Source organism: Cinclus cinclus, chromosome Z (assembly GCF_963662255.1).
Source record: "Cinclus cinclus chromosome Z, bCinCin1.1, whole genome shotgun sequence".
In the NCBI taxonomy this organism is placed as follows: domain Eukaryota; kingdom Metazoa; phylum Chordata; class Aves; order Passeriformes; family Cinclidae; genus Cinclus; species Cinclus cinclus.
In genome coordinates, this window is record NC_085084.1 from 77,567,586 (window position 1) to 77,584,531 (window position 16,946).

A 16,946-nucleotide genomic window follows, 5' to 3' on the forward strand; every position below is an offset into this window, starting at 1 on the left:
AACATAAAAGCCTAACAGGTCAGCACAAACAAAATTTTGAAGGTTTGATCTAGAGTTAATACACAAACCACCTGTGTTTTACTAATTATTGCTAAGCAACATTAAGGCAAACAGTTTAGCAGAGTTCAAAATGAATTCGGCGTTGTATGGGTAATAAGGACATCCACAAGTACATTAGCTAGGATTAAACAGTTTATAAAAGGATTAAAGGAATGCCACACCTTGTGGTATAAATCAGCCACTGTATCAGATACATTTTTTTCTTTCTGATTGTTTTGCTTAGCACAGAGCAGCAGAAACCATGCCCACTGTTCTAGCAACTGACTGGTAAGTAGTACTAAGGATCAGTTTACAAAAACCAAAAGCAAACTAGTTCTCACTAGCTCAGGTTCAGACTCCTCTTACTAGCTTATACAACTGTGCATTACATTTATCTTGGAATAAGGGCAACTCAAGCCAAACCTTAGCTGATTCATATTCACAAGCTCTTACAACACATTAAACTAGAACTGACACACTTAAGGCGCAGAAGTTGATGTGACACCTTCAGAGTCAGATCATCACAGCAAAACACCCAGACTATCACCATGATCACCTAAGTAAGCAATTCTCTGCTGATTTCAGTAAATCATCTAAAGCAAAGAAAACAAACCAAAACCCAAAACCAAACAAACAACAAAAACCCCCAAACAAACAAACACCCCAAAAAAACCAAACCCAAAGTCTTAACAGTCTTGCCTTGTATTGTTGTAAAAGGGTTCAGAGAATCATGATCACTGTTCACAAGAAGCCTTGCTCCAGTGCCAGGACTATTAATTTCAGGAGAGTTTAGCTAACACTTTGACCTTATACCTTGGACTCCAACAAAATAATTAACGATGCACAAACCCCAAGTATTTTTAGCAGCTGGCTTTCCTCACATCTCCAAAAAGCTTAATTTGCTATTAGCCCCATGAAATGGCAGAAGGATTCAGACAAAGGAGCTATGATTACTAAGTCATCTCCACTGAAGTGCCAGCTACAACATGTTCTCTTCAGAAACTCAGACTACTCCATATAATAGTACTGCCTAGTTTATGAAGCTGCCTATAACAAGCTTCATTTTGACAAAAGGGTGGCTTTGATTGTACCAGGCATATTTGGAACTTTTAGCTGACAAAGCAGAGAAAATAGAAGGATAGAAATAGTGGATCTTAACAGCAGAGCATACCACTATAAGCACGCAAGTCAAAGTGATTACATAAGGTGATCCAGGTTTCATCTCGTACTCCCTCATTTTTTAATTAAATATTCTTTGCAATGATAGGAAATATCTGGAAAACATAGCACACTACTTTCAGAAGTGATTTGTGAACATTAATCTGTTGATTGGTGTCAGATGGTTACAGATACCTTAAGAGGTCCTGTATCAGATTAGCACTTTCAATGTAAAAAACCCTTGAAGGGTCAGAGTGAGATGTAATACAGGTTAAAAACTTATAAGCCAGGAAGGGGGGAAAGCCTAAATAGGTATTTCCACTATTGCTTCTTCAGCAAAAGCTACCCACAAATAAAACATCATCAGTATCTGCATTACACCAGGGACCATAATTTCTAACATTTCAGTACTGCAGAAACTGGTATTACTTGCCAAGGAAAACCTCCAATTAGGCAAAGCTTCAGAAGTAAATCAACTATTAACTGTAGCACAGGCCTACACTGCTATTAGAGAAAGTTAGCAGAGATTTTGCCTGTGTTGAAAAATGTGGCTAAGCAGAAATAGATGGTCATAATGACTGAATGAAATAACCAGAGCACCAAGCTAGACCTGCATCACAGGAACATCAAGTCCACCTGGTACCCTGATCACTACCAATAGAGCCAGGCAGCTTTTAAATATGGAGGTTAAAAAAAAAAAGATAGAGGGACTGCTTATGAGTTTTTCACTTTCATTTGAATCAAGTTTTCAACTGTGACTTTTCACAAGTTACAACACAAAGAGACACTCAGAAACCAAGGATTAGATAAAAGGCAGAAAGAGTACACCTAGTCTTCTTTAACTTCTCTGAGCACCTGGTGTTCTGCTTAAGATTCAGTGCCTGTAGAAATACCTGTCATAGCTGGCAGTTGCAAATATGCTTGTGGCAGCAGGAAAAAACTGGCTCAAATTCTGCTTGTTTTACTCAGTTGGGTTTTCTCAGGGCTGTGCTTTTTGTGCTGAAGTGAAGGAGAATTAAGTACTTTATGAGGGAACCAGAGGATTAAAACTTACCAGCTTTTACCTACAGAACCACAAATCAGCACGTGTAATCACAACTAGCAAAACACACATAGCAAGGTGGCTCAATTTCTCACTACAGAAAGCACTACAGGGACCTGGAGCAATCCCTATCACAATTGCAGCTCCAGCAGTTCATCTGACATGGAATGCAATTCTCACACTAGAACCTGCTTGCATGCGGGGTTTATTTTGCACTGGGATTTTGCTGCAATACTTGTATAGCTACAATCAGCAGAGGAGCTGCCACGTGAAGCACACCAGCAGAACCTGAATTGACACCACATTCATCAGTCACCTCTTGGGGGGCAAACAGACCCTGGAAGGTGACTCTGCAGAGATCTGGCCTCATGCGGCAAGTAGGGAGCCAGACACATTGTTATTACAAGAGAAGAACCATCAGGATTACCACACTCAAGAATCTCACTACTGAAAACATCAACTTGCTACTGTAGTCATATCAACTCCTTGTGTTAAGCTTCAAGCTGCTCATTGCTCCTGGTTCTTCTGTCAATCCGTTGCCATTTCTCAATCTTAACATTTCCTTGCTATTTTCCTCAGGATATTTAAGTAACTGCAGTTGCCAAGACAACCACTTCATCAACACCAGCACCTCAGCTCATCTATCTTGGGCTTCCCTTCCGTTCACCATAACTTCTAGGAAATCAGTTGCCAGAAACAGTGATTTTTGAAATCTGGCTTTTGTGTTTCTTTAATTTTAGTAGCCTTTGGGTTCTTCTGTCCTAAGAATCTCAAGTTTCTGACATAGGAACAGCTTTGTTTTAATTATGCTCTCAACAGTGAGGCTTCCTGTAAAGCTGTAAAAATTCTGATAGCTAAAATTCCAAGGCGCTGAGGCAATCACAGAATATCCACACCAGGTTTATGCACCTATACTGTCACTTCCAATAACTCAGTACCTGAAATCTCCTTCAACTCTGTTACCAAGAGAAACAAAGTGACACAAGATTTCTTAAACTCATCCAGGTATTTAAATACACAACAATACACATCTTCCCTAAAAAAGGTCACAGAACCTCCATAAAGCAATTAGCAGGTAGATAATCCCCATAACTATATGGATGTTTTAACTAAGTGAGGCTTAAGCTCTTAAACTTCCCAGTCATGACAGCCATGAAACCAAATGGCAAATTCAGCTGAGCTCTGCAGGCAGCCAAGTCTTAGCACAATATAATAGAATTTCCAGGAATTTCTCAATAAAGTATGGCAGTAAGATCCTGCATAGCACTCCTCTTCCCCCAATCCATCTATCTTAAACACAAACAAGAAGGTTTCACAACTTCAATCACAACATGGGCTTTGATTAGAATTTACGTTTTAAAATACGGGATGAGACAACAGAAACAACTAAGTTAGGTCTGGTTAAGTTTTAACACCAAAAAAAGTTACCAGCATCTTTGTACTACCAGCATCAGAAGCTACATCAGAGTAGTTTCCCAAGTTTGTCTACACAGCCCTCACTGCTGTGTCTTAAGAGATTTACAGCTGCAACTGTACCGGGTTTGCATCCATTATCACGGATACAGGTGGTGGCTGAACCATGGCAACGTGGGATTAAGCATGGGCTGCAAAACCAGCTCTAAGCTGGGTCAGTTCACAACTGGTGTTAAATACCATCCTGTCGCTGTGTCTGAGACAGGTCAAGTGTGCCACTACTGCATTGCAGAGATATTTAAACACTACAAAATTATCTCAATGGTTTATTAGTGTGGACCTTGGTGATTTGCCATGGTTGCCACAGTATCATTGGAATACACCCCAATTATTCCTTTTGCTGTACCTATCTGCACAAGGTTAACAAAATTAGAGAACATAAAGGCTTTATATTTTACCTAAAACTCAAACTATACATAGTAATCACATTAACCTGTGACTAAACATTATTTTAGAGAATAAATAAAATAGTGTTTATCAACGAATTTATAATTAAACTAGTCATAAACACCAGTTTTCTTATAAAAGGAAAAGTACCTGCATGTCAGTTGTGCTGTAGTTTTCTATTTAAAGTGTTTGCTAAGTGCAGAATTTGGCTTTCCGCCCATGTGTTTTAAGCTCAGTGTTGTGGCATAGCCTGGGTAATTGCACTTAGTTTGAAATCTATTACTGACATGCCTCTGAGTTTTGTTGTGTTTGTCACCCTATCTTTACTGACTAGAGCCAAAACTTGCCCTGAGAACGTGCCAGCTCCACAACGTGCCACACCAGGCTGTTTCCCTGGCCGTGCTGCAGAGCTGCAAGCCCTTTCACACTTCCACACTTCACATCAAATCCCACATGCTGTTTTCTCTGTGGCAGGAGGCTTTATTTTGAACCTACCCTTCAAAGCACAGGAGAGAAGACCTGGGGCAGCTGTAATGGAAGGGCACGAGAGGCTGGAGCAATTAATACAGTGTAAGAAAGAAATCCCAGAGGTGGGAAGTAAAAAAAGCAGTGTGGCTTCAAACTCAGTGCAGGTCCCTCTGACATTTCAAATGACAAGGCAAGGCAAAGGATTACTTTGCCTCCTCCAATGAGTTTACCCAGATTCTCCACAATACATTCTGAGATTTGTGAAGCCTGCATAGCATTCGTCTCACAAGCCTACATACTCAGGCCCTGACTTGATGGCTTTCTCTTCAGCACCAGGAATGTCCCCCTCCTCCCACAGGTTAAGTTACACAACCCCAGCTTTATTTTTTGCTCTTAGAGAATTGCCGCAGCTGCCTCATGGACAAAGTCTGTGCAGAGGAGTGTGACTTGTCAGTACATCAGGTTCTGTGTTGGGCGCTTCAAGAAACTGCTCAGGCTTTTATTTTTAAAAATTAGGAATAAGCAGAAGTTCTCATTGAAAAAAAAAAAATCTTTTTGCCTTTGTGGTTAAGCAGCCTGAAACATATTCACTTAATTTCTTCAGCTATTCCAAAATTAAATACTGTACTTGTAAACATACATGTCCAATTTATTTTGGAAGAAAGCTCTCCCATGAATTATCTATAAAAAGCAAACACTTTCTACCTACAGATTTAGTCAGTTATACTATTATAAGATATTTGTATTTTACATAAAAGTGTTAATTTATCCAGAATAATGAATATAAACCAGATAGAAGGCTTAGTCTCTATTCACTAAATTACTCTTACTCTTGTCAAAGAACATTTTGACAAGATAAGAAAAAGAAAATTTTGCAAAATGCCCAGTGTGTCTACAGGGTTCCTTCAATACCAGCCCAGTGTCCTTCACGTGAGCACCTCTTATAGTCACTACAGATGATGAACAAAGCTTTTCAGTGGCTCTCTCATCCTGTTTGTGTAGCATCTATAGACTATTCTGGACAAGAGCCGTGCTTTGCCCACACAAAGGGCCTAACAGAAAACAGATTCTGGACTGTGCATCCCTTTCACCCAGTCTAACATCAGATAGTAGCAATTTGTGTTCAGAGCAAATGTGACACAACAATATTTAAAAGTTTCACCATATAAAGCCCAGCTAAACATGTACCAAAGCAGGCTTGTTGGCTGCTACCTAGCAGAAGATGGTATCTGGTTGGCCATAAAAGCATCTAGTAATAGACAAACTTATCTTAGAAGTTGGTTTCTCATAACCCTCATATTTCAAGTTGACATCATATAACAACTAATCTACAAATTAAGAATCAAATGCAATGCACCAACCTAGCATTAAAAGTAGGTTTTAGGCTCAGCCCAAACATCACTGTCCCTAGTTTTTCTGCATTATTACAGTTGTACAAATTCTGCATCACACAAAAGTACTTTAACAAAGATGAAACATTTTCTGAGAACAGAAAAACTCCTTCCTAGTACCATCATTATGTTCCTCTTCCATAAAACACCTCCTTCATGGTATATATTTTTTTTACTAGAAGGAGATCCAGCACAGAGTTTAGATGACAACCATACTAAAAAAACCCTCTAGTTACACTGAGTTGGTTCCAGTTTGTTCCCCCTGTACTTGGCACTGGTAAGGCCACACTTCAAGTGTTGTGTGCAGTTCTGGGCCCCTCAGTTCAGGAAGGGCACTGAAGCGCTGGAGCAGGTTCATGGGTCGGTGAAGCTGGTGAAGGGCTACAGGGGAAGCCCTGTGAGAAGCAGCTGAGGGAATTTGGGATGTTCAGCCTGGAAAAAAGGAGGCTCAGGGTGACCTTACAGCTCTCCACAACTGCCTGACAGCAGGGTAGTCAGGTGTGGGTCATGCTCTCCTCCCAGACAACCAGTAACAGGACAAGAGGATACAGTCTTGCTGCACCAGGGGAGGTTTAGGTTAGCCATTGGGAAGAATTTCTTCATAGAAATTGTGATTACGCATTGAAAAGGACTGCTCAGGGAGGTGGTAGAGTCACTGTTCCTGAAGCTATTTAAGGAATGACTGGATGTAGCACTCAGTGCCAGGGTCTGGTTGACACAGTGGTGTCAGGTCACAGGTTGGACTTGATCTCAGATCTCTTCTAACCTAATTGATTCTGCACAACATTTTTCCTAGAGCAAGAAATCATTGTTCAGTACTTTGCATGAAAAGGAAAGAAAAAAACCTCCAAGACTTAATTATAACTCCAGCTATGAACTAATGCAACCTGAACAGAAAGCTACACAATCCAAAAAAAAAATGGAGGACAAAAGAGTTAAAGACACAAACAGAATGGACCTCCAGCCAAAGCTTTCCTAGATTTGCTATAGTATAACTTAGATGCTCTTCCTTAAATAATTTTCATTTTAAAAGCAGACGGTAGCCATCTTGGAAGTACAGGTTAGATGTAGGCAGGTCAAAAAAGACTTGACTGTTCTCTTGCAAAAAAGTGTGGATGTGGCACTTCTGGATATGGTCTAATGGTGAACGTGGTGGTGGTACTGGGTTGGTGGTTGGACTTGATCTCAGAGGTCTGTTCCAACCTTAACATTCTGTGTTTCTAAGGAGGTGAAAGTTATCCACATGCTCAGCTGCAGGGAAGAAGAGGAAACGGAACAAGGCTGAGACACCAGGAGCACCAATCAAGTCACATATGGTGACCTCATGTGAGCCTAGAGTTGTGACTCAAGTACAGTTATTCCAGTTTAGGAAGAATTGAAGAAAGAGATGCCTGAGGTGGGCTTGGATTCCAAGACACATGAAGAGGCCTGGTGGCATGACAATGACAGATCTTTTGCGGCCAAGCATACCAGAGCCTTCCTCCGTGCTTCTGCCATTGCACACACAGAACTGATCTCACAGGATGTGCCATTATCTGGACAGCAGATGAGATCCCAGGTGTGGTGCATGTGCTGAAGACATGCCCATGTGACATTTCATGAGGCAAAGGAATGGGCAATGCTGTGCTTTGGGATGGTTATTCATGATTCTTACCCCAACCTGACAAAGTCCATCTTTCAGGAATACATCCACAACTGCCAACAGGAAGCTCCCTGGCTGAGGAAGGTACCACATACCTATAGCAGCCATCCCACCACAGCTTCTCACAGCTTTTCTTGACTGCCAAGTTACTTAGCTGTATTTTTTTGCAGCTGGTCCCTGGTTGAAGAGCCCAAGCATATCACTTACATTAGAGATGTGAAAAAAAGTGAACAACTTCTTAGTAGGTGTGGGATAAGCCTGCAAGTTGGGCAAAAATTAACAGTCATTTATCCAAGCTGAACATCAAGCAAGCTGCCTTGAATCCGTGAAATTGGAGTATCACCTCTAACAGCAACACAATCCAGGCTTATTTCATAAAACTAAGAAGGAAGTGGTCAAGACCAGCAGACTTCTTACTCCATCCCTCCTTAGCGGCAGCCAGTATAAGTCCGATCTCTTTCCAAATGGAGCAACATTACGGATGATATGGGTACAAGACCATCTACTTAGTTATTACTGTAATTTAAAATAGATCTCCAGATCTGCTTTTTAGCCCCTGGTGAGTCTGCTGATAAACCTCTGAAGGTCAAAACCATATTCACTATCAAAAAATAGTCGATAATACAGCATGTTTCAAAATTCAAAAGCCCAGATGTCCACAGTCTCAATCAAGTCTACCCTACCAACCTAGTTCTCCCCAGTAGTGCCACTACTGTTGTACTTCAGGCCAGAGCCAGTCAAGCTTCATCCACACAAATCAAAGACTGCAACCAGCATGAAAAATAAAGAAAATTAGTTAAATTTCACAGAAAGTATTTTAGTCAAATTTTGAAGGACATAAGCTTTCAGGTTTCTGGCAGAGACTGAGAAACGGAAATCACACTGTATGTTGTTCTCAAAATTTTAATTTTTAGATGTTCCAATGGAGATAATACAGCAATACAAATTGCCTAGCTTCATTGAGAAGTGCTTAAAAAAAAAAAGTAATAGGTTCTCTACAGAGAATTGTTTAAACATGGTTGTGGTCGACTCAAGAAACAGCCACCTGACACTCAGAGAGCTATACAAGAGAAGAAACAGCACCATCATCCACTGAAATTGAACAGTAAATTTTGAATAAGATTTGTTTCTCAACATCTTTCCTACTTGGCATTCTGAATAAATATGGACACAGCAATAAAAAATTAGGTTAGACAGAGAGCCCACTGAATGGTTAAGAACAGACCAGGCTTTCTCTTTCCCCTTTAAACAAAAAGTGCCATACACCATCTGAAGCATCTGGGTAGGGGCATTTTGTTACCACATGAATAACAAATTAGAAGGGATTTAAATAATAGCTACAAGATACTTAAAAAGTACAGAAGAGATGTCAGCCTCTCAAGTTATACTGCTTAATGCACTGCTGAAAGGTAGTCAGCTACCAAGTGTGGGTCCAGTTACTCTTTTGCAGAGAGGTAGCTGGCACCACAGAGATGAAATTCAGTTTTCTTCAATACATTATAAGAAGCCCATTCTTTTAATAAAGGTGAGTGATTTTACAGACAGTTATTCTAGCCAAGATAAGCAAACACCTGCACACCAGTGTGGTTTACATCCATGAATAAGGGGCTTATGCAAGCAGACTTCATGCAAGAACAAATGTGTATTCAGAGAATGTATTGTAAGTCAAAGCTACTCCATTGCATGGCTTTTGTTTTAACAAGGCAAATAAGGGTACTGCAAAAAAATAATATTATTTCAGCTTTTTACTTAGGTCTGACAGCAAAAGGTTTCTAGCTGCAGAGATGTCTGAAGGTTAATTTAAAACAAAAGAATTTTTGCACAATGGAGAAGCTTCTGTCACTCAAAAACTGACCCAAGTGACACAACTGATTAAACACCGGTCCTTGCACCGTTTCAATACCATGGCAGAGGGTTTGGCATCTTAACTTCTTCAAATATTTTGCTATGATGAACATTAAAACATATGTTTTAAACACTTAACTAGGATACATAACTCAGGGAAGAGTCACAAAGCTACTGCAAACATATCCTTACTGTAATCAGCTTGGATTTCTCAAACAAAACCTATCTGAATATCTAAATTACCTGTACAATTTTAAGACAGCAAAGCAGTTCAAAAAGAAACATATGTCAGCTTTTAGTATTGAAAAGCTTAGGTAGTAAGGTACAGCCCACCTGCCAGGCAGCCTTCTCTTTCTAAACCACAAATGCTATGATGCCTTTAAGTGTCACCCACTGAACATTCAGCCTCTTTCTGTTCTTGCTGTTCCCCAGGTACAGGCTTCAATTTAAGATGAATACCCAGGAAGTCACAAGGTCACATTTCTTCAAGTCAAGCAAGATTCCAAAATATCATAAACACACCATAATTTAGTAGCTGTCATTTTTATTCTCTTTGTAAGCCACTTTGGGCAAACACATTTAAAATATTTCAGTAACTATGACAATAGGCAATCAATCAATTTAGTTACTCTTGGCTACTAGTGCTTCAAGGGTGGGTGCACAATGCCAAATTTATTATTATCAAATTGGCCTGGTGAGATGGGATGTTCTCAGCAAGTCACTACCACAAAAGCTTAGCAAGATTAACTGCAATTCCCCTGACTCATAATGCTGGATAAAAACACTAAGCCTAAATATGAAGCAGCATTCTGGAAATAGCTGACTAGTTTTGTGTACATGCTTGTGTGTATGTACACGTCTGATCACGTGCAGCCCAAATCCTAAGAATAGCTGTATTTAGGAGTCACATCACCTCTAGTCCATCCACATTGCAGACAATGTGTAACTGTGACATTCCCAACTTGAATTCAGCTACATGTAAGTTCATCATTTAGCTCATACTATTCATTAGCCCAAACATCTGATAAACATGCTATAAACAACACAACAAAACTGCACATCAAAGATCAGAGTTAAAGTTCTGCAAGTGTTTTTTTTTCTGGTATTCCCTGCCCTCCAGATGCAAAACAAGCATTGTATAGTACCAAAAGTGCTACTAAAAAGAAGGTACCCTGTGTGAAATATATTACTACATAAAATAGCAAGGCAGCATTAGAGTGACTTCAGAAACAGCAAGGTAAAAACATGCTTAAGTTTTTTAAAAGTTACAAATGTGTAAAACCCTCAGACACTGGCATAATATCACTACAACAATGGATCTAAAAGATTTACACAAAAAAATGAGTTTTAAAAACCCCCACTCTTCTAACACTATGTAGTCAAAACCTTTGATTAATTCCTATAATATGAACCACATAAGTCTACATGCTTTTAGTTACTGTCTCTTGAACAGACAGACAAGAAGTTGAGATAGTTCCTTGCACTGTTACATGAAAAAAAACTGAAACTCAAGCTGTATTTTACCTTTTCCATGGACCACTGTACAAAAATCAGGCAAATGAACAGTGCTCACTTTACCTATCTGAAAAGTTTTCTGTTTTATTCTAATAGGATAGAAGAGTTGGGCTGTGCTACAGCTCTCCTCTTGCCATATAACAGGACCTGACTGCACATATCTCCTGTGCTAAGGCAGTATCAGAACTGGAAACCACTACCTGCACTTCTCAGCACGCACAGTCCTTCTGGGATCAGAGGAGCCCCAGGGAAAAGACTGGTGCTGCCACCATGATTTCAACCATCTCCTCCTGATGATACACTGATGTACAGAATGGCCTACAGCACAGGAGAGTAGTCTGTGCAGCCAGAGGCACTGCTATCCAAAAAACTGCATGCAACAGCAGAGTAAGGAACAATCAGGTATTCCACAGGCCTGAGAGTTTGGGATCATATTTGTGCTTTTGATCCATGAACCAGCATTGGAAGAAGTCTTTTGCTTCCCTGCCTTCTGACAACTTAGAGGCTCCTTGGCTTTTGAGACTGAGCAGGAGCTACACAGACCTGGAGCAAGCAGGGCTCTTCTGACATGGAATTTCATGTCCCTTTGCTGCACCAAACCACTGCTTATTAGCATCAATGAAAAGGAAAAAAAATAGATCAAATACACAGAGAGAAACTGCAGGACTTTGCAGTGCAAAGTTTTTGTGTTGAGAGTATCTCACATTTTTATCCTGGCATTGAGGATATTTTTGTGAAACTAAATGTTCTACCAGTAGTATAATTCTAAGTTCTTAGAAAACTTCTAAGAAGTCTTACTTCTAAAAAAACTTCTACATTTGCTTAATTCTAAGCTTGATGAGGAATAGACTACAATACTGAAGTTTTAAATGTGGTGCTCATTCTTGCCCTCAGTTATGGGTAACTGACTGGCTCTCTATTTCCTGCTCTGAAATCTTAACACATTCTGCAAGTTACTTTGAAACAAAATCACCAGGAAGAAACTGAGACACAATACAGAACTCGATACAGCATAAGGCTAACTAATTACAAAAAGCAAGGATAACAATGCCTTGACAAGTATTTAGCCCCTAAATTACCTGACAAAACTAATCAGAATGCTTGGTGTTTTTCTCCCCTTCCAACTGATGTGTCAAGGCTTGCTCCTTCAAGTAGGAAAAGTTCCTTATGAACTAAACTGCCTTAAGAACTACAAAATAGTAACTCTAATAGTAGTTAATTTTTCTTGTTTCCTTTCATGCTAGGTATATTAATTTTAATTTACCCAGCCTGAATCACCTCTGAAGGAGTTTTTAACATTGACTTTTGGTCTTCATTAAACACACTTCTTGATGCAGTGTACTTGGTCAAATCATGCTTCTCAGCAGTGCTAATGAAGTTTCTATTTGTATAATTTCTCAGTTGCACCTTCCCTGAAATCCTGGCTCCCAGCACAAGAACACCACGCAACTAAAAAAATCTGAAGACCTGTCTTTTTCAAAACCATTACAAACTCCACTGCTAAGGTGCAATTGCAAACATTCAGGACATCAAGCAAGCCACCAGGAAACACTTTCTAATAGTCCTGCAAGTATCCACTGCTTGATCAAAGCATTGGGCAAAGGTTCATCAAGCTTCAGGCCCTGAAGGCTCAAGCATTAAAGAAAGATACTGGATTTTGAGATAGAGAAGAATGGTCAGCTGAGATGGTAAAGATTTCACCATGCACAGCCCTCAGCCGTTGAGATCTATCCTAACTGGCATCTATCAACCCCAGATTACAGCATAATAACCTTTGCTGTCGTGGCACCCATTTATGTACTGGCTTCAAAATTAAAGGTGAAGAACTTCTGCCATGTAGCAAAGGACCCTCTCAGATGAACAAAATATGCCTATGGTATAAAGGTGGTATTGCTGAACTGCTCACACTTAGTCCTGTAGATTATGGCACATTCTGGTTCTCTACTGCTCAGGCACTGCCTGCAAAACCAGAAAAACACATTTCCATCACTTCCAGAGCAGGTCAAGACCACCACATAGCCCTGTGAAATCTGATCTAAAGGCCTATCTTATCACACCATGTCCTTCGCAGCTGAGATAAGAAAGAAGCATTGCCTCTATATGTGACCTGTATATGAAGCATTTCACTCTGAGAAAAATCTTCCCTTAGTCACTCCAAAACCTGAGCAAGTGAATCAGATGTAAGCAGCATCTTAGATATATAAGGCTTACTCATATTGCACCTTTATACTCTGTGAATTAGTCTAGTTCCAAGACCAAGTTCTCCTAGTGCAGTCCAATACCTGTGGCCCAACAGAACTGCTTCTGCTAGAACTTTAGTCACACTGGCAATTTCTTATTGCCAGCAGCTGAGGGACAGAAATTTACTACAACCTCTTTGAAGGACTTAGTGTTACCACTGCCCCCGAACTATCCCTTGCCAGCCAAGAAGAGAGGTGACCAGTGTACGAAATAGGTTACCTCCTTCCTTGAGGATGGCAGTCAGGAACTTAAAAGGTTGCTCAAAACATTAAAAAGTTGTTCAGCATGACTGGGAATATTGTCACTAGTTAAGACAAAGGTTGATGTGACTTGCACTTCAGACAAGAAGCGTCTGAAGCTGATCACATGAATGGGTGGGGGGGGGCTGCTGCATGATTCCTTGCTGATACAAGCTGCTCTTCATATAGTTGTTGCTCCTGGAGGCTGCTGCCCTAAACCCTGAAAGCACTGCAGCAGATCTGAGCATGCTGCATTAGCTGATAAAATATATTTAGACGCTGTGCTTGAATTTTTAAGAAGTCCCTGACTTCATTGTAGCCAGCATGTTGACAACCTACCATTTAAACAAACATTCAACAGGACTTGTTCTCTGCTTCAATTTATCAGGTGGGAGAGCTACAGGATTTGCAACTGAAACCAGAATCTCTTGAACCAGCTTCAGACAGCAGCTTCTCTCAAGGAGGGGCAGAGAGATCACTTCCCTCATTTCAGTTTATGCCACCAGTTCAACCCTGACAAAAAGGTCATATTTCTCCAAGAATAAACAAGGTGCCAAAAGTTGATGTGACCACCTCCAAGAGCTCCCAAAACACGAATCAAGCAACTGTATTCCCTAATCAACCATCCTTAATACTTTCTTTATTAAAGTCACCTTAACCACAAGTTTTCCTTGAAATATTTATGCTCTAGCTTACCTGTGCACTTTCCCTCAAATTCCTGCATGGAACACAATTCCCAAACTCTCACTGCCACGAGGTTGAAAAACGTTACGTACCACAACTGCATCTTTCTAATCCTACTTTCCTAACCTTACTAAACTGAAAATACAAAACAAGATTAAGCTAAATATTTCATCAAGTTAAGAGATCTGGGAAATGAAACACATGCAAGATGAGCACTAGTTCAGAGCAGCATGTACAATTAATGTATTCCAGAAGCCACCCACCAAATAAAGTTAGGTTATTATTCTTATATCCGAATGATCCCATAAGCAGAGTCTAATACATGTGAAGACCTAAGACAAAGAGAACCAAGAATATAACTTCTCACAGGACTCACTCTTTTTTCAGTGTCTCGGAAGTCAAGATGCATAACCAAAGATCAGACACTACAAAAATCCAGGGCTCCATGCAAGGCTCCTCATGGAGGAAAAATGAGACAGAAACAACATGTGAGAGATTTCAGCCACAGCACTTGAAAGGAATACCACTGCTGGGGAGGGATGGAAGCATCATGAGACCTCATCTTCCCACTCTCAAAACAACTATCACAGGGTTGGTCAAAAGAACTTAGAAGAAAGGCAGGGCAGTTCAAGGACATCAAATACCCCAAAACTCAATCATAGTGCTGAGGTAAGGCAACTGGGAGCCTTGCCTAAATCTACACTTGTGAACACATATACCCAAATTATTTTTCAGGTAGCTTCAGCTTCTTTCCAGGAATAGCTGCAAATATGCAGTCCAGAGAACTCAACCAATTTCGATCAGCCATGATTTCTTTGAAAAAAAATGGATGAGTAATATAAGTGCAGGAAGAGGTCACCAGACCATTTGGATGTAAAGATGACACTGTTACCAACCAAAGGCTTGAGCGACTTCCTGAATAAGTAATAATGGAGGTGAGTCTAAGAATACACCTATCACACCTACATGAGTAAGCCAGCCAACACATTACAAAAGGCTAGTCTTATGCCAAAGCCTTCCTTTCCTTCCAAACAATGAAGCCAAACTGAACATGACTCAAATCCATTATTCCCCAAGCTACAGGTTATTTTGGTTTTGTGGAACAAAGCTCTTAAACCTTGACCTGTGGAGGCCAAGAAGCACTGAAGGTGCATGTCAGTCAAGCAAAGACATCATCCAATTTTATTTTTTTTCAGTTTGAAAGAAGCCAAAGGGCATGAAATGGGAGATGCAGGAGCCACAACCAAACAGTTAACTGCTGGGGGAAGCAAGCTCATGGGGACTATATTTTGCCAGAGATCAAGCAGATACAAAGTGTAGAGGAGTGTGCCTAATGCAACACATCTTCTGAAGACACAAAGATTTTCAAATTGCTTGTTTTAAGAAAAAAGTGCAACTCCTCCTCCAGTTGTTTTGATAATTTAAGTGCATTCCCTTCAGTTCTTTTCTGGGGTGGCTGTGCCAGATTTCTTACTTGCTGTGGAAATAGAGTGGAAATAGCAACCACAACAGTTTTTTTGTATTAACAGGAAGGCTGAGAAAGGAATTGAATCTACTTTCACCCATTATGTGTTGCTGCAGCCCTTTGAAGGCTACCATCTTAAAGTGCGGAGGGCAAGAACACAGAAGTAGAAAAATAATTGTGCCCAACAGCCCTGAAGCCCATGGAGTCTGAGGAAAACAGCCTTTACCTCAAATAAGCCATCAAGGAGTGAAGCTATCAAGGGATGTCTCAGAAAGTCCTGTCTCTGAAATAAGTATCACAGAATCATAAAATGTTTGGCTTGGAAGAGATCTGGAAGATGATCTAGTTCCAACCCGCCTGTCATGGGAAGGGACACCCTCCACTAGAGCAGGCTGCTCCAAGCCCCATCCAACCTAGCCTTGAACTTCCAGCTTCTCTGAGCAACCTGTGCCAGTGCCTCAACACCCTCACAATGAACAATTTCGTCCTAATAGCTAAACTAAACCTATTCTCTTTCAGTTTGAGCCCATTCCCCCTTGTTCTGTCCCTAAATGCTCTTGTAAAGAGTCTTGCCCCATCTTTCCTCTAAGTTCCCTCCAGGTACTGAAAGGATTTGGAAATACAGGACTAGATGATCTCCAGAGGTCCCTCCAACCGTAACAATTCTGTGAAATACACACAGAGCAGAGCCCAGAGGGCAACTTGGGGCGGAAGGAGAGAACTCTCACCCTGCGCCGAGGTTCCTACAGGAGGCTCTTTGGGGCTACAGGAGCAGATTAATAGCGCAGCGGCTGTGGCGAGGCTCCCCCTCCACCCAGGCCGTGCCCGTGCCCCCTTCCCGCAGGCCCGGTCCCGGCCGAGCCCCACACCGCGGCCCGCGGCGCGGGGGCAAGGCCCGTACCTTGAAGTACCCGCCCTCGTAGAGCGTATTGGGGGGCCCGAAGATCGCCACCTCCCAGTTATAGAGGTCGGACTCGTCGACCAGGGTGATGCGGAAGCCCTCGACCGGCTCCTCCTGCAGCGACTTCAGCTCCAGCATCAGAGCCTTCTGCGAGCTGCTCATCTGCTGCTGGGCCATGGCGCGGCGCGGCCCCCGCCGCGGCCGCCTCCTCGCTGCCGGTGCCGCTGCCGGTGCCGCTCCCGGTGGTCCCGGTGCCGGTGGTGCCGGTGCCGCCCCCGCCCCTCCCCGCGCTGACGGCCCCGCCGCCGCCACTTCCTTTTGTGACGGCGCCGCTCGCGCTGACCTCAGCGCGCCGCGCCGGCCCCGCCCCCGCCGCTTCGTTAACCACGCCCCCTCGCTCCGGGCCACGCCCCCGCCGCACGCGCTGCTGTGCCCCGGCTCGCAGCCAGGCCACGC

At 41.7% G+C, this 16,946-nt stretch overlaps 1 protein-coding gene across 1 annotated transcript in view; it reads right to left on the minus strand.

Annotated features, from left to right (window-relative positions):
• UBE2R2 (ubiquitin conjugating enzyme E2 R2) overlaps positions 1–16,713 on the minus strand; it is a 51,298-nt gene extending 34,585 nt beyond the window's left edge. The window contains exon 1 of the mRNA XM_062512873.1: positions 16,491–16,713. Within this exon, the coding sequence (XP_062368857.1) occupies positions 16,491–16,667 (177 nt within the window). The 5' untranslated portion in view covers positions 16,668–16,713. The remainder of the gene's footprint in view (positions 1–16,490) is intronic.
• Between the last annotated feature and the right edge of the window lie 233 nt (positions 16,714–16,946).